General features: G+C 39.4%; 1 protein-coding gene across 1 annotated transcript in view; it reads left to right on the forward strand.

Annotated features, from left to right (window-relative positions):
• ITGA8 (integrin subunit alpha 8) overlaps positions 1 to 23,425 on the forward strand; it is a 137,885-nt gene that overhangs the window by 111,015 nt on the left and 3,445 nt on the right. Inside the window, exons 27-29 of the mRNA XM_075211861.1 lie at positions 2,824 to 2,937; positions 7,947 to 8,048; positions 19,537 to 19,659. Of these exons, the coding sequence (XP_075067962.1) occupies positions 2,824 to 2,937; positions 7,947 to 8,048; positions 19,537 to 19,659 (339 nt within the window). The remainder of the gene's footprint in view (positions 1 to 2,823; positions 2,938 to 7,946; positions 8,049 to 19,536; positions 19,660 to 23,425) is intronic.

A 23,425-nucleotide genomic window follows, 5' to 3' on the forward strand; every position in this document is an offset into this window, starting at 1 on the left:
CAACCAATCAGATTCTATCTGTCTTTTTGTAGAATGCACTAAATAAATGATAACTAGAATCTGATTGGTTGCTATAGGCAACATCTCCACTTTTTCAAACCCTCAGTTTAGTAAATATAGCCCTTTGACTCATTATGCAGAGGTGGAGCAGTTCATCACCAGGGTCCCAGTGATGCTGTTCTTGCCCCCCCCCCTCTCTGCTCCAAATGGAGCATATCAGGGGGGGGCTCCTCTGAGCATGAGGGGTCTGACAAAGAGGTGGCCCCAGAGTGGGAGGGAACCTCGCATCTGGGTCATGTAGCCACTATCTGCACCACCTATTGTTACATCCCTGTCCTTATGTTTAGAAAACTTTTCTGGTTATCACAGAAATGTCATGCTGGCATTCTGGACAGAATATAGATGAAAATAAAATGCTTTTAAAATGCTTAGAGATCATTGATTTCTGTTCCTAAACACGCGTGCACCTAACACCACAACAATTGGCAGTCACGAAAACGAACTTGATAAAAAGTGGAAAATTGCTTGTGCATGATTTTTTTCATGTTATTGTGGTTACCATGTATTTAAGAGCTATCGTGTGAACAGCACTCACGTTTAGGCGTAGGGATCAATCTCTAAGCGAACATTCTTTTAAGAGAACTTTGTTTACACGTTATCCCTCCTAAAACATGCTTAGCCTTGTAAACAAGCCATTGTTTTCCCAGATATTTACTAACTAAATGGGAGAGTTTTATCTATTACAGGAGCAAGAATGAAAGCTATTTGACCAATTCAGTTGTGTTAGTTTCTGATATACACATTGCTTTCACGCTGTTAATTAGAAACACATCTGATTATATGCTCCAGGTTATTGGCGTATTCTCTATCGTTGGGAGATGTTATGTTACAAGTGATTTTTGGGAAAAAATTGTGGTAGAGTAGATTTTGTATTTATTTTTCTGGCTTGATTTTTGCTGCATAAGTCTGTTATAGATAAACTAGGAGAAAACATGTTTTCGGTGCCAGCACATCACACATGATCTGATGGGAGATGTGGATAGAGAGTGGTGGAGAGAAGAGAGTGTTGGGAAGGATGTACAAAGGGGAGGATAGGATAAATAAATAGTAGTGTGGATGATTAATAAACATGTTGTGGGAATGAAAATCATGTAAAACAGTAAAAGACAAGAGCAGGGCTCTCTGGAACCCAATGTATGATCACATTCACATGAACGTTTTATTCTATCAGTGTGGAGGCTTCCAAACTTCAGCACTCAAGACGCTTCAGTGCTGAATAATAGGGGATAAATGATATCTGAATGGCAGACGTAGTCACAATATCGATGCTGACTACCCCGACAACACTTACCCCGACGTCTTCACACCGAAGGGCTCCTTCCCGACGAGGCTCCAGGGCGATAAATGAAGAAGCCGCCGCGACTTGATGACGTCACTGCCGAATGTGACGCTGTTATCTGTGCTGTTAAGGGGGAAATGTAAGTATGCGGGCATGGACAATGTATTACGCTTTGTAAAGTACATTGTCCACGGCCACATACTCACATTTCCCCCTTAACAACACCGATAACAGTGTCGCGGTCGCCAGTCACGTCATCAAGTCACGTCGGCTTCTTCATTCATCGTGATTGCTTCCAGTTGCTTGGCACATCAGTCATCCTGAAGCCTCGTTGGGAAGGAGCCCTTCGGTGTGAAGACGTCGGGGTAAGTCTTGTTGGGATAATCAGCATCATTATTCCATACCCCACCCCTGAATGGATGTTTCAAAAACATTAGAAAATGCAATGAAGTGCAGGGGCAAATGTAGGATTTCTGGGGGTAAATGTATGAAGCTCCGGATTCTTCAACTCCGGCGTGTTCAGCCTGTTCGGCGATTAAATTTAAAGCGGCGCTGCATTGTAAAGGGAAGTTAACCCTTTACAATGCAGCGCCGCTTTAAATTTAATCGCCGAACAGGCTGAACACGCCGGAGTTGAAGAATCCGGAGCTTCATACATTTACCCCCTAAAGTTGGGTTTCCATGCCACGTAGCCAGAGTGAGAATAACCAGCGTACAAGGAACATGGCTATCGGTCCAGTCTTTGCTTTTCTGCTCTCCAAACTTCCCATACCCATTAAACACATGTGAAATGTTACGTGCACGCAACTCCCCCTTTCAGGAGCAGGGAATCAATGTGAAGTGTGAAGCGGGACATATCTTCCAACTGTTATTGCAGTTGGGACAAAGTCACCCAAATTCGGGGCTGCCCCACCACCTGGACAGTGTGCAGACTGTCCTGCTCTCTCCTACCTGTTCTTGCAGCTTTCACTATTCCGCTGATCGTGTCTTAATCTCAGTTGCTGCTTGTTTGGATCCCTAAATGTTGGGGAACTGTTTGGAAAACGGACAGGTACATGAAATATGGAAGTCTAGCAAATTTAGAGTTTACTGATGTTACATTAATCACATCTCAAGATGTTCATTTCAAATAATAACTAGTAACCAGTTCTGATTAAAAGTAAAATTACTCATCAATGAGAAATGCAAAGTGAATCTGGTTCTTTTGTTGATGATCTGAGCAGTTTTGCATCATCCAAATCAGAAATTCTGGACTTTTCAATAAATTTAAAACAAAATATCATGAATTCAACCGTAATTTGCCAAAGGGAAATGTTTATGTTTTACTGCAGGCTGCAAAATGTGTAAAGCCATCTGTCCACCTGTAATCATGACTGTACATACACTAGTGCATTACTTTACACTGGCTTTGTGAATTTATACCACGGTACACACTAAATGCTACAATTACAATTTTTTTTGTGTGTTTTATATTTATTTTTCAGAATTGCACCAACGTGAACTGTTTAACAATCTCCTGCAAAGTAAAGCATTTAGCTGGTGGTCAGCGGGCCGTGATAAAGATCAGATCCCGGTTATGGGTGGAAACATTCTTACAGGTAATTCAATGAGAAATATATATTAATTTGTGATTTCACAAGTTCATCGGAATCCTGTTTCCTTTTCTATATTATGTGTATGTAAGTCAATGGCTTACCAGCTGCAAGATGAACACATTGATTGTATATGTTTGTCTGTGTGTTTTACTGGAATGCAATGAGGAAGCCGACTGTTATCCTATCCCATAAAACAATAATCCATTGCTTGAAAGTACTTACATTTCCTACAAATAGGGGTGGACCTAGCCATGCTTCTGTCTGGGCTAACATCCGACACACCCTAGTATCCAACTAGGGTGCCAGGGCCAAACCTGTGCCGAGTGCTCATTGGCTGTGACCAAGTGAAGTGGAGGATTCTGGGAGATTTAGCAAAACATTTTAACATAAGTTTGGAACCTGAGTATTTAAGGAATTAGGCACAAATTGCAAATGCCTGCTGGTTCAATTCACAAAATATCTACCTCCGCTATATTAGGGACAGGTACATATGAATGATAGCTTATATTAACTAATATGAAGAATGGTCTGAACTTGAGGAATGATTAAGATTCTATTCTGTCACTGGTAATAGTTAACCCATACAACGTTCAGCTGCAAGTTTAATTGTAGACAGTAGGCGAGTTTATTTTTGGAGTAACAATAACTGCGATGACATAATGATTATTTGCATTGTCCTGTGGCCAGGACAGCTGCTTCTGCATAAAAATCAAAGTCAAGGATATTAATCAGATGATTCATCTTTGGGCTATATGAGAAATCTGATCCTAGCAGCGAAAGCTCATTTCAGTGTGTTTAGAGTCACAGCAGATACTTATGTTTACAGTACAGTCTGTGTATTAAATAACGCTGATCTCCTGGGCAGATATTGCACTTTTTATTTTTGTATATGTTTCCCCTATTGTTTTATCATAGTCATCTGCATATTTGTGATTGAATTTATTATACATCATCATCAACATCATCAACATTTATATATATATATAGCCAGCAGATTCCGTAGCATCCACAAATTGCAAAACAATTTCTATTTGAGTCTGATTTTCTGTTATTCTGGTGCACAGATGCACACAATAGTCACCTATATCAAATAATAAAATGAATCCCAAATCTTCTAGATTGTCAGATTACTGTGAGTTACCTCCAGCTCCAAGGCTGCCGTTACATGACGGCACGTGAGAGCCCTAACTAGTGGTTTATTTGTGAGTTAAGTAGAAAACTAGCGGGTTTTCACACGTTGCCACCTTTGTATACGACAATATTGGTCCTGTACCTAGTTTTCGGTAGGCAGGTTGTAGCAGATGTCCTTTTAAAATAATTGTGCTAGTAAATCTTGTAAAATAAGGCTAATTATGAAGGGATTTAATAATGCTTTAATAAGACCTGCCATACATTAAATATGTTAAGAAAAAATTGTAACATTTTAATAAGCAAATTGGGACAAAATGAGTCTATGATCTACCCAAACCCATGCTTTTGTTCCAGCAAAGCCACCCTCACGTTTTAATAGGCCACACTCATTTCTGGTTTGGATTGTACTGTATCTCATATAAAGTCATGACTGAAAACACAAAGGGAAGATTGCAAGGAAAAGTAACATATATAGTAAAGTCGCATGAAGACAAAGCAAAATATTTAGTAAAGTTGTACGAGGACGTTTCTAAGCCAATAAATGAAAGTCATGTTGAGAAGGAAATCCAGTTTAATAATTTAAAATTATGACTCAAAATGTACGTGTTTGTTTAATAACAAGGCATTTTTTTAAATTAAAAATAACAAGGCATTTTTAATAAAACAGCCAATAGCAACATCTGTTGTAAACAATAGCATCCAATCACATGCTAGATTTGACCAATCCAATGCAAGTTAGACATAATAGTGACTATTTGGCTGGTAGCTATGGGTTACTCTTTTTACCATGTTAGTAAATAAGCTTTTTAAAATGGTTAAAGCTGCATTACCAGAGAGGAAAATATTTTCCTATTAGCTGGAGCTCCGGGGGCAGCTACCTCATACTTACCTACTCCCGGAAACAAGGGGCGGGACTAGGGGGCGGGGCGCGGGCAGACGCGTCATTTGCCAAAAATGACGTTTTCGTGGGGGCCGGGCCAAAATGGCGCGATTCTCTGTGAATCGCGCCATTTTAACAAGGGAATTCCGGGATGCTGGAGAATTGCCAACTCTCGCGGGAGCCCGGGAGACAGACCCGAATTTCGGGAGTCTCCCAGACTTTTCAGGAGAGTTGGCAAGTATGAGCTACATGCAGCTGTTCTTCCCGGGTCTCTCCCGTTTCTGTAATACAGAACCGTCATATCAATAAAAATTATTATCTTTAATTGGCGGTGGAGGGTGTATGAGTGGGTGAACCTCTGTTTGTCTGCCAGAGCTGTGAGAGAAACAGAGAATTTCCAGGAAAAATGGCTGTCAATAGCAGCCCCAACACTTTGTCTTTGGGGAGGGAACATTTTAGGAAAATATTTTCCTAGATGGTAGTGTAGCTTAAAGCTCTAACCCATCATTCAAAAATTAGATTTCAAAAGTCTAACTTAATTGCCAAAGTTGGATTACTAAGGGTTGCATGGCACTGTTCCATTTACCTCATGTTATTAAATAACTATATTTAATGCACCTGTAGTGTAAATATGAGCAAACACTACTTCATATAAAGTGTGTAGAAATCTAGTTCTATTTGTGAACAGAAGTTATTTTAGAAGTAGCTATTTGCACTATTTGCTAAATAAGGCTTATTGGAGCAAAACCCAGATGAGCCAATCAGACGTTGACTTTCTAAACTACACTGGGGAACAAAAATGTCAGCTCGCATCTGATTGGTTGCTATGGGTTACAACTATTTCTAGCATCATTTTGTTAAATAAGCTTGGTCTTGTAGTATTCCGTATCATCCCAACTCACTGTATTTAGCGAAAATCAAATTAGACCCAGACTAACAATATTAACAGCAGTTTTGTATATCGATTTTATATCTCACTAAACCAGTTACAGCAGAGTAAATGATGCACACAGCAAAAATCAAGCAAAACAGTTTTGAAAACAAAAGAGCATTGTGGGTCTCTCAGGGCCTCTATATATAGAATCAAATTGCAGAAAGAAAACAAAGGAAGGAAGATATTAAATACAGATATAGAGTCTTTATGGAAGATTTTGCTTTAATGGGAATTAAATGTTATGCACAGTGTCAGTGGAGAGCGGGGAGAGGATAAAATGTGGATCTGGGGTTTATTCTCCTATCTGGCAGTAGGCCAGTCATCTGTCACATTACTGGAAGCCTGTGAAGTGTGCTTCTTTTCTCGGCTGTCGGTCCATCGCTCTGGGGAATTCTGGAGGTGCTGCGGAATCCTGGTCTGGGATTGTCATTCAGTGAGATGAAATAGTCACCAAGAATGTAGAAACCATCAGTACACATGATGTCCTAGTCTGTTCTATCTTCAAAGGGTCCTTCCTCGAGATAAATAAACACTGTCTGTTGTCACAAGAATACAAACCTCAACAAGAACACCACACCCACCACAAAACATGATCACTAGTGTAAGGATAAAGCCTAGACCTCAGTGACACTCGGTAGGGGAGTGTTTGTTATGCTTGGGTTCCTAAATACCATATGGGTTATTGTGGGGAAGACCTAAACCAAGGCACAGTGTCACACAGCATGCATAGGAACTAAATGGATTATTCCATGACATTATGCAAACAACACCCTCATGTGTTTTAAGTTTAAAACCAGTTACCAACAGTGGAGACAGACATTTTGTGGGTTGAAACAATATTTATGTGAATGCAGCTTATTAATCCACTAGTGACATCACTGCCTACTTAGCGTGGCGGCAGCCATTTTGTGAACTGAGAATACGGTGTATGAATTTACTTGGAGCTAGTGACATCACTGAGTAACTAGTCTATTCATAGGCTAAACATTGATTTAGCCCATACAATTGCTGACGGTGTGGAAATGCAAGGTCTACATTAAGAGTACATTATATTTGTTGAATATCTATTTGCCTGTTGTTCATGATCAGCAGATTCATGGATGTCAGGGGTCCTGATCTTGGCCTCATTTATCCTCACCTTTCCCCTTCATACCCCTATCCACAAAACACCACCTTCCACATTCCACTAAGTTTGGTTTTGTAATTATCAGTGCCAGTCAACCACACAAGCTCTTGATATACCTTATTTGAATCTGTTCTGAATGGTCACTTTTGGCTTGTTTATCTGCTTGCGCAAATGCTGCCACTTTGGATACTTGCAACTGTTATTAAAGTTGTTTTTTAAAAAAAATAAAAATAAGCACTTTATGCCATACTTGCCAACTCTCCCTGAATGTCAAGGAGACTCCCTGAAATAGGGGTGATCTCCCTCACTCCCTGAAGAGTCTGGCATTCTCCCTGATGCTGGGCCAGTACAAGACGTGGTTGGCTTCGCCATCTGTGGCATGATGACACAGTTCAAAAATTGTGTCCTATGTCCATGTATTAATGCCTATGAAGGTGGCCATTTTAATGGAACCAAGGTTTAATCATAGACTGGCAGGTAAGACAACATGACTTCAGTAATGGAGACAGGAATGTAAAAGACACTTCAGTCTCTAGAGATGCATTAGCTGCTTTTCTTTAACGCATAGTTGCCTACTCTCCCGCATTTCTGGGAGACCTCCCGGGCAACCTCCTGGTTCTTGTATCCACAATAGAAAAGTGGCGGGGGGGGCAGGGTTAATGACGCAAATATTGCATCATCTTACCCCTGCCTCCTGTTGTAATTGGCTAAAATTGTGACAATCATTTAGGGGCAGGGCAGGGCCAACCTCTCCAGGGATTTCCATGAAGCCAACAAGGAAAAGTTGTCAAGTATGCTTTGTACTGCAAAGGTAAAATAGCTGCCAATGCATGAAGGAGCATTAACATAATAATTCTGCCTTGTTAGATGAAACACATCACATTGATGAACTAGAACATTTCACTCTTAATGAAAGACAAAATGTTTTTCTTTTGTTGCAGAGGAGCAATGATTATTACTCGCTTATCGCCAACGTGTCGTTTGAAGTGGAAAAGATGCCGTACGGTGTTCAGCCGGCAAAACTCCCCGCAGCAAGCATAGCAGTAAGTATAAAGTACATCAGTCTTACTGTGAAAACTACTGACCTATCTCTGTGTCCAGCATTGGTGCACATAAGTGGGAAACAGTTCCTGTAGGAAATTACTGTCCATGTTCCATTAAGAACAGCAGATGTTCAAGAAATATGGGTGTGAATAAAGGCAATTTAGGGCTATTACAAGTGTTCAACTATGCAACATAAACATATTATAAATATTAATATGATATTAATGCAATCTGTCAATGGGCAGGTTAAACAGGGCAGCGATTGGCAAATCTTTATACAGTTTAACAATCCAATAATCTGCAAGTTATTACTAGAAAAAGATGAACTGTGAGATTTTATATGATGCAAGACAATTTATTCAGCTTCTATAGTTTACTGTCATGATTTATATCAACCGGTCATCTGTTGAAAACCTGCTTGGATCATTTGATACCAGAATTTACTTGTAGGGCAGAATATATGTCAGGCAGATGTTGTAGGAATATTTGCTAAGATATATACTTATCTGTAGTGTGATAATGTCCTGCTCCAGTTTTCCCATTTAGTTTCTGTTTGCAGTAACCTGAGCTGAATTAATTCAGTTTTGCACAAACATTTGGGCTGGATGGCGGCGAATCAGCATGATATAGACGCATTTGTTGCACTAACAGATAGGGTGACTTTGTAAGCTTGATATTTAAATGGACAAAAAGGACGTTGACTGGGTAGTATTGCTTGTGTACTCTTTTTTGGGGGAGGTCGCAAAGTATTGTCAGACAGGATCTTTACACCTGCATTACACTCCTGGGTGTCAAAAGAGCAATTGGCACGAACTTGTGCAAGCTGGAAAACAATGTAGTAAAACTGACCATTTGTCTCCTCACTTCCCAAGTATTAATAAATAATAAAATGAGGGTAAAGCTGGCAGTTTCATGACAGTATTGTGGAAAACCTGCTTTAATGAGAAGACTCGCCATAAGAACAAAGGGCTTCGACGTGAATTGGCTTCTCTACCCTATAAACATATTGGCAAATTTAAGCACTATGGAGCGTTCTGCCTCCTTCTGCTGAACTAGGAACCTTGGGCCTGATTCATTAAGGATCTTAACTTGAGAAACTTCTTATTTCAGTCTCCTGGACAAAACCATGTTACAATGCAAGGGGTGCAAACTAGTTTTCTGTTTTGCACATAAGTTAAATACTGACTGTTTTTTCATGTAGCACACAAATACTTGATAGCTTATTTGTACACTGAAATTTAAAGTTGATATTTGTGTGCTACATGAAAAAACAGTCAGTATTTAACTTATGTGCAAAACAGAATACTAATTTGCATCCCTTGCATTGTAACATGGTTTTGTCCAGGAGACTGAAATAAGATACCTCTTCATTTAAGATCCTTAATGAATCAGGCCCCTTATTATTAAAGCTTATTTGATTATCTCTCCCAGGCAGCATTGCCTGAAAATCTCCTTATCGCTGCTCATTGTTTTAGCGAGTCTCTATGGTTTGCAAATCATGAGTATTGGTTTTTGATCTACCTTCTGGAAGAATGACATGACATAATAACGTTGTTATTATCATACGTGCTGGTTTGCTGCAGAATCCAGTCAAACTATATCAAGTGAGTTTGAAAACATTGCAGTCTGGGCTTCCCCGCACTATCCCTCCCTTTTTTAAGAGAGGGGTATGTAAAGCAGACAAATGGGTATCAAGGTTGAACCTACTGGCTCCAATGATCCCATACCCACTTACACTTGCGTCTGCAGTCGGGTGTGGCTGGGATACAGCAGTGTCTTTTGGAGGTTGCCTGCTCCATGCACTGGCATTCCTCTATTGACGTCTTTCCTCCCTCCGACAGTAGGTATTAGCGCTGACATGCAATGACACATACAGTATCTCAGCACCAGCGGGTAACCGACATTAGAGCTGCAGAAACAATTATGTTTCCATGCTGTTTTCTACTAATAATATGGACATTGTCTTATTAATAGCAGGACAAAAAGATGCTGTTTTGGTTATCCTATTTAAAGACCTAGGTATGTCCTTTGACCAACACTGACTTTTGTTTATTATCCAAAGCCAGGGATGGTGCTTTCCTCACCCTAGTGCCAAAAAGTGAAAACACCCCCCAAAAAAGTGAGAATACAAAAAGTGCACAGGGCTGCAACAACTTCAGGCCCCCCTCTAAAGGGGAATGCTCCCTCTATCCCAATGCTGGCACCATAAGGTCTTCAGACTCCCTTTGTCACACAGCTAGGAGGGTCCATTATGCCCTGGGTTCTGCTGAAACGTCCCCCAGTGCACCAGAATCTTCTGCCCCCACAAAAGGAGGGGAAGCCAGGAGGTTCAGGAGAAGGGGAAACTCATAGCCACACCACCCCCTAGATCTTGGGGTTCAGATCCATAAGGCCACCCCTTCCCTGCCATCCGTGAGAATAAGCAAAAATCTAAAGTTCAGGGACAAACTGGAAGAAAAATAAATCAGTGCTGTGGTGGCACAGACCCAGATTTCTGTCTGGCAATATAAAAATTGTCCCGTCCATCCAAATCGCCAGGGCAAGGGAGCGATTGTGCAAACAAAAATGTGAGAGTAGTGTGCCAAGTGCCCTAATCTGTCACAGTGAGGGTGACCAGTCTCCATGTGATTTTCGGCACTCTGGGGTCACTTTATCCCCAGATTTCTTGTGGCCACAGACCAAGGTAGTCTGTCTATGTTGTGAGGGCCTCACCCTACCCAACTACACTTTGTCCAACCTACAATATGGAATCTATTGTTACCTAGCGCAGTGCGTGTTTCCCAGTGCATTTAGTGAGACTGTAAAACCACCGTCATTTTTATAACAAGATTTGTTTTTGCTCCATAAATTGGACAGTTTTATACTACATTGGAAAACCTGCAGGCTGTATGAGCAGCCATAGGCTTGTAATAACAGCAATAATGATTTAGCGTGCCATTGTTGGAAATAATTGTTAGGAAAACATAAAGTCAGAGCTTATAGCAATTAATATTCGTGACATCTGTTTACAGTATTTCACTATTTAAGCAGCTATGTGACCTTTGCTGCAGACGCTTATAATTGAAAGGAAAAAGAAATAGAAAACTCAGTGAAAATGGTCCTGGGGTATGTGACATTTGGCATGTGCAGGATTTAAACACTAAAACAAATATTTTCAAAATCTTTCTTATAATACTGGGCTCACTTGTAGCCTTAAGTTATTTACAAATGTATTTTTGCCTCTGTTTTAGGGTTCACTGTAGGTTTTTTCAAAGGCTGCGTTGTTTTCTTAGAAATTAAGTATGTAATTGCATAAAGACAGCTCATTTTTGTGCTCTAAAAATAATTCTTATTTATGACTGCAGATTTATAGAGGAAAGATTAGGGGCCTGATTCATTAAGGAAAGGAAAGCAGAAAAAAAGGAGCAACTTTGCACCTTGGCAAAACCATGCTGCATAGGAGGGGGGGGGGTAAATGTGATGGCAGATTTATAGTTGGGGTAGGGTCTGTCCTAGATCCACTCTATATTTCACTGTAAAAATAAAGCTATCAAGTATTTATGTGCTACATGGAAAAAAAGAAGTATTTATTTTATGTGCAAAACAAAAAACTCATTTGCACCCTTTGCTTTGTAACATGGTTTGTCCAGGAGAAAATTTACTCCTCTTGTTGTCTTACTTTCCTTAATGAATCAGGCCCTAGGTGTTTTTAAATTATTTTAACTTGCTCACTGGCTAGTTTACTCACCTTTAAATAGGTCCCCAATTGTTTGTGAGAACTTTTGGACACTCGTGCCTTCACATCCTCACTTCAAACTCCAGGTACATGGAAACTAAAGCATACATGCCTACTTTCGGCAAGTTCTGCCCGGGAGAGGGGCGTGACTGGAGGGCGGGAGGGGGCGGGGCGTGGTCAATTTTGGCCCCCGTCCCCGCGACAAAAATGTCATTTTGTCGTGGGAGTGGGGATAAATTAACAAGATTCACCACGGATCGCGTCATTTTGGGAAGGCAGTTGCGGGATGCGGGAGACTTGCCTGCTCTCCTGGGAGTCCGTGAGACCGACACGAATTTCGGGAGTCTCCTGGACATTCCGGGAGAGTTGGCAAGTATGAACTAAAGGTGCCCAAGGTCCCTGCAAAATACTGTGACTCTGAAGCCTTTTCCGACAATGCACCTGCACACTGGAACTCTCTATACTAGTGATGGGCAACACGCGGCCCTTGGGCCACATGCGGCCCTCCTACCCTTCACCTGCAGCCCCCAGATCCTTCTTACATTATTGTCAAATTTTATAGCTTGTTACACTTGTTTAATGTCTGCTGATGAATTAGTACAGATAGGTGTCTTTTCCTTTGATGAAATGTATTATTTTAACTTATTACTAAGATTTAGGGTAATGTGCGGAACGTTTGAAAGTCAGAGGACTGCACCACTCGACTGTTGAAGTGTATTTGGTTCCCTATACACATTTCTCTAGGTTTAAATCAATCTAAAATCTTAAATGTTCACCCGGTCTCATGATAACATTTTATATAATTTCATCATATTGACAGATTATTATTATCATTATTGTCATATTTTTTTTGGGGGGGAGGGCTAGTTTGGTTGGAGGTGACTGTCACCATCTCCCTCCCCTCTATTGGTGAACCTTAAAAGTGTAGTTATGAGACATTAAAATAACAATATAATGTTGTCTTTTCCAGATGAAATAGCTACATTTTATTGTGTTTTTAATGTTTATTTTTTTTATTTGAGGGCTGAATACTGCATTAACAGTTAATAATACTATAGATTGTAGTCATTTATGTGCGATCAAGCTCGAACACATTAGAAAATGGGCAAGTTTAGCTAATATTTTTAGCTAGAGAGTTTATATCAAATTATCAAGCTCTAGAGCAAATTCGTCAAACTGGTTTCACTTTGAAACAAAGTTTTACATCTCTTCAATAGCAAGGGGAGGCAGACATTCTAATGGTTTTATATGTTGGTTTAGTAAAACTGTGTGGATTATGTCATAGGGTTTATTTGTTGTGACCAAGATCTGTTTTTTTTTTTTTTAAATGTGATGTTTCCCTTTTATCATGAAAAACAAGAAAATCCAAATGTGTTTTTCTAGAGAGTATCAGACAGATGCACATAGAGGTAACTCATGCTTCAATGTGACAGTGCGTATTATCTGCAGACCAGATTTACGGACACTGCACTGCATTAAAGGATCTCAAACCCCCAAAATGTACATTTTCTTATTTGAAGGTAAATTATTCAGGGTTATCCTAACTTTCCCCAGCAGTTGTGTAAAAAATTAAGATACCAGCTTAATCCTCTCTCACATCTTAAATACAGTACCTTAATGGGATCAGATACAGGTCAGACAGCTGAGACTACCTGTCATCTCACTGACTCCTATCCTTTGTTTGAATTTTCAACTCGGCAAGTCTGAAAGCTGTCAGTCAGTCTCTGTCTGCTCTGTTAGAGAAACACCTCCTTCCTAACATGGCAACCTGCTATAGAAGAGTGAAAAACAGTAGTAATATCAGAAAATGGCTTTATATGTCCTTTAAGTACTATTTAGAAATCTTTCTCTCAATGCAGAATTTAATGTCTTAGAGAAGAGAGAAAACTACATTCAAGATGGCAGCCTTCATTAGGTTTAAGGATGCACAAATCAGACAAAACCCTTGACCCTTTCCTGCATCCCAAACCAATGGTTTCAGGTTTATCTGCACATGACTAGTATGTTTGTAATTATATCCTCAGCACACAATATATTTCTATATAATATATAAAGCCACCATCAGTCCTGACCTGACTGTAAAAATATCACAGCAACATGTGACAGTGCAAAGGTCAGTCAAGCAGTCTCCTGTAGGGCCAGTAGCCCTCACCCCCAACTAAACAGCTGTAGCCTAGAGACAGAACATTTTCTGATGCGTGATATATTACAGAGAAGGACGAATGCAAAAAGAATGCACGTTGAGTTGGACATGTTTCAAGATGCACCCAACTCAAAAACTGTATTTTTTCCACCGAGAGTATGTCAGCCATTCAAGTGTGTATACTTGTGTCTAATGATAGTGTAGAGAGGTGGATTGACAGTGTTAGTTTCCATTGTTTTCCTCAATAGGAATCTTTTTTCCTGATATAGTCCGAAAGAAAATTAAGTAATCATCATCATCAATCGTCATCATCATCATTTATTTATATAGCGCCAACATATTCCGTAGCACTTTACAATTGGGGACAAACATAGTAAACTAAAAAACAAACTGGGTAAAACAGACAAAGAGGTGAGAAGGCCCTGCTCATAAGCTTACAATCTATGGGATGTGATTAGCCATCCGCGACTTCATATAATATAGCAACAACGCCAATGGTTTAACTATTATCTGCTAGAGGGGCAGTTTGGACATTACATAAGTGGGTAGAAGCACGGGAGAAGTATTGTAGGTGGGAGTGAGAGGCGGTTACCAGAGACGAGACAAAGTGCAGGACAGAGGTAGATGTAAGAGGGCGGAAGGGAGAGTATTTTGATATCAGATTTGAGATGTATGAAGGGGTTTTGTTATTGAGGGCTTTGTAGGTAAGGGTGAGTAAATTGAATTGAGTTCTGAAGGACACAGGGAGCCAGTGTAGGGATTTGCAAAGTGGTGCAGCAGATGTGGAGCAGGGAGAGAGGAAGATCAGTCTTGCAGCAGCATTTAGGATAGATTGCACTGGGGATATATGGGTGTCGGGAATGCCAGATAAGAGGAGGTTGCAGTAGTCAAGATGGGAGATGATGAGAGAATGGATAAGAGTTTTGGTACCATGTTGAGTAAGAAAAGGGCGTAATATGGCAATGTTTTTAAGGTGGAGTCGACAGCACTGAGATTGAGTCCGGATATGAGGAATAAACCAGAGAGTGGAATTAAGTGTGACACCAAGACAGCGGGCTTGGGAGACTGAGGAAATGTGGTGTTATTGACAGTGAGGGAGATTTGAGGGGAGGTGGTGACTCTAACAGGAGGGAATATAAGTTCTGTTTTGGACATGTTTAGCTATAGGTACCGTTGGGACATCCATGTAGAGATAGCAAAATTGGAGTACGCTCAACTCTCAATCTCAGTGAGGTCTATAATTAGTGATATGTTTGGATCCACCATATTTGTGTCAGTAAAGCTAGAGGTAAAGAAATAACACAAGAGAGCAGATGCTTTGCTGTTATGTTTGAATGTGAAGATTCATAGCTCACAACCTACGACTGACTCTGCCAGAGGAAGCAGAGACTTCCTTCCATCACGGAAGGACACGGGCTGTATGGTGTCCAGGGAAAGGTGCTCTGTTCTATTCTCTTCAGCATTCTTCCTCCTTTCCTTTTAACATTCTCTTTTTATGACTCTTTAGATGTTTTGTTTGAGCCCTTGTAGAGCGACTGAAGTTAAACTGTCCACCTGCCTCCTGGCGGGTACTAAACTTACCATAACATTACCGTATAGTGAGTGCATGACCCTCGCCATCTGCAGAACACATTTCCCTGCTAGTGACAGCTGCTGCTGGAATATAGCAAGTGTCATTACAAATACGTACATACAGCCTGATTATTAAGGAAAATAAAGCAAAAAAAGGAGTAACTTTGCACCTTGGCAAAACCATGTTGCATTGGAGGGGGAATGTAAATTTTAAATGTTAGTACAGATTAATAGCTGGGTTAGGGCATCATCATCATCACCATTTATTTATATAGCGCCACTAATTCCTCAGCGCTGTACAGAGAACTCACTCACATCAGTCCCTGCCCCATTGGGGCTTACAGTCTAAATTCCTTAACACACACACAGATTAGGGTCAATTAGTTAGCAGCCAATTAACCTACCAGTATGTTTTTGGAGTGTGGGAGGAAACCGGAGCACCCGGAGGAAACCCACGCAAAAACGGGGAGAACATACAAACTCCTCACAGATAAGGCCGTGGTCGGGAATTGAACTCATGACCCCAGTGCTGTAAGGCAGAAGTGCTAACCACTTAGCCACCGTGATGCCGATCCTAGATCAACTTTAAATTGAAGTGTAAAAAGAAAGCTATCTACTATATAAATGCCTAGTGGCGTGTGTGGAAAAATAAAATCCAAGCTGCAGCGCCACCTGCTGGGCAGAGTTATACACTGACCTATATATTTCTTGAAGGAGAAGTGACAGTTGGGAGTGGTTGGTGGTTGCCGGGGGTAACAGTGGGGAGTTTTTAACACCTTAAGTAGCTTGATGAAGGATGTGGCGATGAAGATGAAGGATGAGGTGATGGAGAAAAATGATGAGGTGGTGACATGTGGACAAAACCACGTTAAAAAAGGGCGCTTGCGTCGGGAAGTAACGCTCTTCCCCTGAGGAGGCCTGGGCTAGGCCCAAATGCATGACAAGAACCTTTTTAACACCTTAAGTAGCTTGATTTGACTAGAATGCATGAGTATCATGCACGGGTTAACTTGTCAAGTATATGTGTGTTACATGACAATACAGCCAGTATTTAACTTATGTGCAAAATAATAAAATATGTTACACCCCTTGCATTGTAACATGGTTTGTCCAGGCGAAAACTTACTCCTTTTTTTTTGCCTTACTTCCCTTAATGACTCAGCACTACAATGTCAAATACATGATGATAATTTTTATAGCCCTCACGAATCAATCTATAATCAATGAAATAATCGAATCCTTGTTTTCGGCTCCGTTTGCTGTTAAATATGGTACAAATATAACATTTGAAGTGAACTTTCCTGAACCTTGGTGCAGTGGTAATATAAAACTGCTGTAATATCATGGTGGAAGAGAAGTAATATAGAGCACGTTTATCGAGCAATCACAATCATTCAGTGAATCAGCTTTGTGACCCACGTTTCAGTTTGAATGTATATCCTATGAGTCACTGTGAGAATAGAATATTGACTAACATTGCCATAGACAGATGTAAGCTAATGTCTGGTTGGCTGCAATGGCTTTAGTGCATGTTTGTACCCTTCAACAATGTTAGCAAATAACCCTCGCTTTCTGTGTCTTAGGGGGAGTTCTATTTTGTGTAGAATATAAAATCACCCAAAACTGACATAACTAAAATAATAATTAGCCTTAACTTTCCAATCTATTAAATGTCTACTTATTTTAAAATCAGAAGATTTTGGGCAAAATTGCTTTTTATCCCCATTTATGTGAATAGAAAGTCCAATGAAACGCATTGCAAATAGAAATGAATGGGAAAAGCTCAGCCAATCACAAGCAATGCTGGCCACTTGTGATTGGCTGGGCAGGTACTGACCTCCAGTCCCATTGGGGCTGACGGTAAAGCAAAAAAAAAATACAATGAAACTGTTGCCAAGGCATGCTGGGACCTGTAGTCCTACAATCACCAGCACATCTAAACGGTCAATGGCTACCAGGATTTGCTGGGACTTGTAGTTTCAAAATCGTATTAAAAAAAAAAAAGTAAAAAAAACAAACATTTATCACGAAGCATTTCTCTATTCATTTCAATCAGCAATGCATTTTCCATGGGATTTCTGTGCCCATTCAAATGCATCTTCCATTGTAATGAATAGGAAATCTCACTCGTCTCACTGGTTTTCAGGAGACCTCGATTGTCTGAATCCAGTGAGATTATTTTTGGAGATTTTAATAGCAATTTTGCAAATCACCCTTTAACTGATTCCACCGTCTCTACACTGCATAACGCAAAATCAGTTAAAGAATTAAAAAAACTAAAGCTACAATGAGAACCGTGTGCTATTTCAGTACAGCGCAATTTTTTTAGTTGAAAGTCTCGTTTAAGAGAGCCGGTCTCAGTCAGCCATTCACCTCTAACCTCAGGGCAATGTTATTGTCATACACTGGAGTGGTCGGGCTTCGTACTCTGTGATCTAGTACGTCCTCAGCACCTTGGGAGGTTCTAGTTTGCATTAGACTTTCTATCATCGTTATTTATTTATTTATATAGCATCACTAATTCTGCAGCGCTGTACAGAGAGCTCACGTTAGTCCCTGTCCCATGGAGCTTACAGTCTAAATTCCCTAACATATTCACACTCACACACTAGGGTCAATTTTGATTAACCTATCAGTATGCTTTTGGAGATTGGGAGGAAACCAGAGCACCCATCAAAATGTACTCCATATTTATGCATATATTAATTGAGAGAAAACAGAACAGAGCAAGTACTACAATGCAAACTCATAACGCAAGCTAAATTAGTCTTTCCCTGCAGAGCTCACAAAGGGCCTGAGTCATTAATGAGAGCAAAGCATAAAATATGTGTAAGTTTTCTCCAGGACAAAACCATGTTACAATGCAAGGGGTGCACATTAGTTTATTATTTTGCACATAAGTTAAATACTGTCTTATTTTCATGTAGAACACAAGTACTTGATAGCTTTCTTTTTACACTGCAATTTAAAGTTGATCTAGGACATGCCCTACCCCAACTATAAATTTGTCCCCACTTTTTAAATGTACCCCCCCCCCCCCCCCCTCTAATGCAAGTTACTCCTTTTTTATGCTTTTCTCTCCTTAATGACTCAGGCCCAAAGTGTCCACATTTTGTCAATGTTATTTGCTAACGATGACATGTCAGTAATTAGCCATTTGTATGAACCTAGATTTAAAAACACTTTGCTTTTTAATTCTGTATTAGTATACCTAAAACTGGTGCAGTGGATTGTTATACAAAAGTTTGAGATTAAAAAATAGAATTATGACTTAAAGGAAATTATATAAACCACCACACTTTTATGTATAACTTGTTATAATATTTTACATGCCAAATACAAGTCATTTTAAAACATCAAATCCTTACACTCTCTGCATTTTCTGCTTGTCCAATGTGTCATTAAAGCAGGGGATTCACATAACCTGCATATCACAATGACATTTCGTCTTCAGAATACGACAATAGGAAATTATCTAATATCTCCCCTGTAAACACTGGCATAAGTCCCTATAAAGTTTATTTATACAAAGACATAGTAGTATAAAACAATGAACCATCTATATCCTTTATTGCTCCTGGCGCCAAGGGATCCAAACTTCATCTTAGTTACTTTTCTAGGCATTGTTTGTCCTGACAATTTTAGGCATTGTGGTAATGTAAATTTATTTTTCATTGAAGTGCACTAAAATGTATGTTTAACCTTCAGCCATCAGATATGAAAGATTTATGATATCCTAGAGAGCTGAACATAAGCTTAAGGATTCCTGTTCTGCAGGCATTAGGGGCGTTTTTTGTCATTCATCAAAATATATAAGTACTTATGCGTGTTTGGGGTTTCTGAGTGACTTCCAAAACCCTGTATAGATTACAGATTTTAGCAGAATAGTAGTTTAAGAATCATGTTCTAGGAAAGTTTTACAAAACCCTCCACTCCCCCAATTTTCCTGTTTAAGTTAAGTGTAGGAGAGTAGAAGCAGACTGTCTGGGAGATTTGAATTATGTGGACTCTGACATTTTACATCTCATGTATTTTGTTCTTTTGTGGTTTGTTTTAGATAAAGACATCAGTGATTTGGGCTACTCCAAATGTTCCATTCTACATTCCGCTCTGGGTCATCATACTAGCCATACTGCTTGGATTATTGGTCCTAGCCATACTTACACTGGTAATGTGGAAGGTAAGAATATCAATGTATAACTTGTATTCAATTAAAGCATTAGATGGGTGTTTCTTATACATCTTTGGTGCAGTAGTTTATTTGGGCACCACTATTTGGGCTTCTGTTCATTTGGCCATAATTTGTTTAGGATTCGAGTTATATGGACTTGGACGTTTGGGCACCAGTTTTTTTGGCTCTGTTCTTTTGGGCACCACATTTTTATAGTTATAGATTGAAGACAGGAATTAAGGCCTGGACCTGGGGTTAGGGAGTGGAGGTATAGATTCAGGACACAGGTTAGGAACTGGACCTGTGGTTAGAGATTGTGGTTAGTGATTAGAGGTATTGATTCAGCACTCGGGTTAGGAACTGGACCTGGGGTTAGAGATTGTGGTTAGTGATTGGAGGTATAGATTCAGGATTTGGTTTAGGGACTGGACCTGAGGTTAAAGATTTTGATTAGGGATTGGAGGTATAGATTCAGGACTCGGGTTAGGCATTAAATTGGGATTAGAGATTGTGGTTAGTGATTGGAGGTATTGATTCAGGACTCGGGTTAGGCATTGGATTGGGATTAGAGATTGTGGTTAGGGATTGGAGGTACAGATTCAGGACTTGGTTTAGGGATTGGTCCTGGGGTTAAAGATCGGGGGACCGAGGATAGGGATTGGACCTGGAGGATGGGGTAGCGATTGGAGTTATAGATTAAGGTTAAAGACTGAGATGGCCAAATCTATGGTGCTTTAATGTAGTGGTTCCTACCCAAATGATACATATCCCTTTGTGACCCCAATGCTTCCGGTTTCTTTTATACATGGTGCAGACAGTCTTGGATCAGTAGAGAGAAGAAAATAGTACAACATTCTTGATAAAAGATTCTGAAACCAAATAGGTTATTAATAATAATAATAATAATAATAATAATAAAAATAATGGAAGCTCTAATGTCTACTGTGGCATTTACTTCCATTCTACTATAGATTTCAGAAAGCCAATCAGCGAAGCTCCATGTATTGTTAGATTATAGCAGGTGGTCGAAGTGTAAATGTAGAAGTGACGGTATGAAAAATGTAATGGGAATGTAAGTGAATGGAATGTGATAGTTTTACAATGAAGGCAGTAGGAGAAGTGGCGGTATGACATATCACCGTATACCCCCCACTTCCACCACTGATAATAGCTCCAGCAAGCTTTTCCAGTCATTAAAGCTATGTTACATATCAGTGGATGCTTGTTCCAAACAAATTAAGAGCTTGAGAGCTGAACCATTAAAGCTGCTCTACCACCTACCATCTAAATTTTACTAGTCTGTTAATTCCCCTTTCCTGGAGCCTCGGGGGCTACTCCATGTAGCTTATCTCCCGAGACTCCTCAAATTCTGTAATACAGAGCTGCGATATCTTTGTAAAAATCACTCTAAAATATTGGCGAATGGAGTGATCGGGGGACAAACCAGGAGCCACAATCTCTTGATTGAGGTTTCTGGTTGGTCCTCCCACTCATCATTTCCCCCTCCACACTGTCATACAGCGGCAGTTTGTAGGCAGAGTGGTGAGAACAACAAAACCCTGGGAAAAATGGCTGCTTGGACCAACCGTAGGGCTTCAGCAGGTGAGTGATATTTAGGTGTTAGTTGGTGGTGCTCCTTGAAGTAATGAGAAAAATGTAGCACAAACTATACCAAGTCAGGCGCAAGTGTCCTGCAAGCCTGGGGAAGTTCAGACATAAATGGCTCCATGTAAGATTACCAGCTGATGCCCAGGGCTCTCATGGTTGCAATAATTAGGGGCTGGGGGTTTCATGGAGGTAAAATGTTTCTGACATGTTTTCTCCTTTTAACACAATTCTTTAATTCTCCAGATGACACTAAATTTATCTCCAGTTTCCAATATTTTAACCATAATAATTACAATTGGGCCTCATTGCATATTGTAATAGTATATGGTGTTTTTACTTTATATAGTAACCCTGTATAGTATACAGGTAGCCGGGGATTAAGAAAATACATATTTTTCCAGGAAAGTTCCTTTTGTATAATGAATATACAAGATTACAGGAGCATAACACTCTGCTAAATCTATTAACTTCAGGGGGGAAACAAAAGTTCACATTTTTGTATTATTGTAAAAACAGGAACACAGGAAATGTGTATTTTCAAAAGTCTTTGTATATTTTAAGATATTATCCTTTGTTGTCTATGATTCCTCTTTGTCTCTCTTACTCTACTCGTAGCCACGTAATTCTGAGCCTTGTTGTATTATGTTGTTTTATTATCTTCTTGTTTAGATGATCTTTTAAACAATTCTATCCATAACTTCTGGGGAATAATTTGAAGGCAGATTAACACATTCCTTCTGGAACCTTTGCTCACCCTTCTCCATATAAAGATTGGCCCATATATGCGTGACTTCTTATTTTTTAGTAAAGTGATACAAGCAAGCTGAAGCGTGGGTGTAATTACTAAACTGTCCACTGGCGGGGTAATAAAATTCAGTGGAAATAAATCAAAGCAATTGCTACTTCTATGAACCTAAACTACATACTCCTAGTTTGTAAAGTATTTATGAAAGTATTTGTAAGTTTAAGCTCTAGTATAATTTTATCTCTTGTCTAAAATTCTTATCTGTGTTCTCTCCTGTAAACTAATTGAGAATTGTTATTTCTAAATTATTTCTGTATATCTTATTTAGCGGAGCTTCTAAACAGTTATGTCCATCCTTGTAAAAACTCTATAAGAATTGTTACTATCTCTTTATCTTTGTAGCTATAGTCTGTGTGTACTTGTTTTTTTGTATCTTTTGCATTATTTTATCAAAGCGACTCTGTCATATAGGCAGCATGTATTTGAATTGCCCTTGAACATGACACACTGCTTCTCTGTGGATACATTTGTATAAATTTATAGAGCAGAGGTAAACGGGTCATATCAAAGGACCACCAAAAATAAACAGTTCATCTAACGACTTTGAGAAAGAAAACTGGAGCCAAAATAGATAAAGCAATGTATTTGGTATTGTATTTTGCATGAACGAACAAATTATTTACATGCTAACTTCACTTTTGTTGAGATTTTTCTATTATGTGTTAAATGTGATAAATAGACTCTAAGGGGTATAGTTACTAAACTGCGGGTTTGAAAAAGTGGAGATGTTGCCTATAGCAACCAATCAGATTCAAGCTGTCATTGTGTAGAATGTACTAAATAATTGATAACTAGGGGCCTGATTCATTAAGAATCTTAACTTAAGAAACTTCTTATTTCAGTCTCCTGAACAAAACCTTGTTACAATGCAAGGGGTGCAAATTAGTATTCTGTTTTGCACATAAGTTAAATACTGACTGTTTTTTCATGTAGCACACAAATATTTGATAGTTTATTTGTACACTGAAATTTAAGGTTGATATTTGTGTGCTACATGAAAAAACAGTCAGTATTTAACTTATGTGCAAAACAGAATACTAATTTGCACCCCTTGCATTGTAACAAGGTTTTGTTCAGGAGACTGAAATAAGAAGTTTCTTAAATTAAGATCCTTAATGAATCAGGCCTTAGAATCTGATTAGCTGCTATAGGCAACATCTCCACTTTTTCAAACTCGCAGTTTAGTAAATATACCCCCAAGAGTTGGCTGTAGTTTGTGCTCTGTCTACCAAATCACAAAAGCGACATCATTGGGATTATATAAAAAAGTGTTCATGATAATAAATTATTAAACGGAGAAGAGCAAATAGATTTTCTTTCTGTTAAAAATTGAGGATGTCCGCAATATTGTGTGGTGGAGGG

The sequence above is a fragment of the Mixophyes fleayi genome, chromosome 5 (assembly GCF_038048845.1).
Source record: "Mixophyes fleayi isolate aMixFle1 chromosome 5, aMixFle1.hap1, whole genome shotgun sequence".
Taxonomy (NCBI): domain Eukaryota; kingdom Metazoa; phylum Chordata; class Amphibia; order Anura; family Limnodynastidae; genus Mixophyes; species Mixophyes fleayi.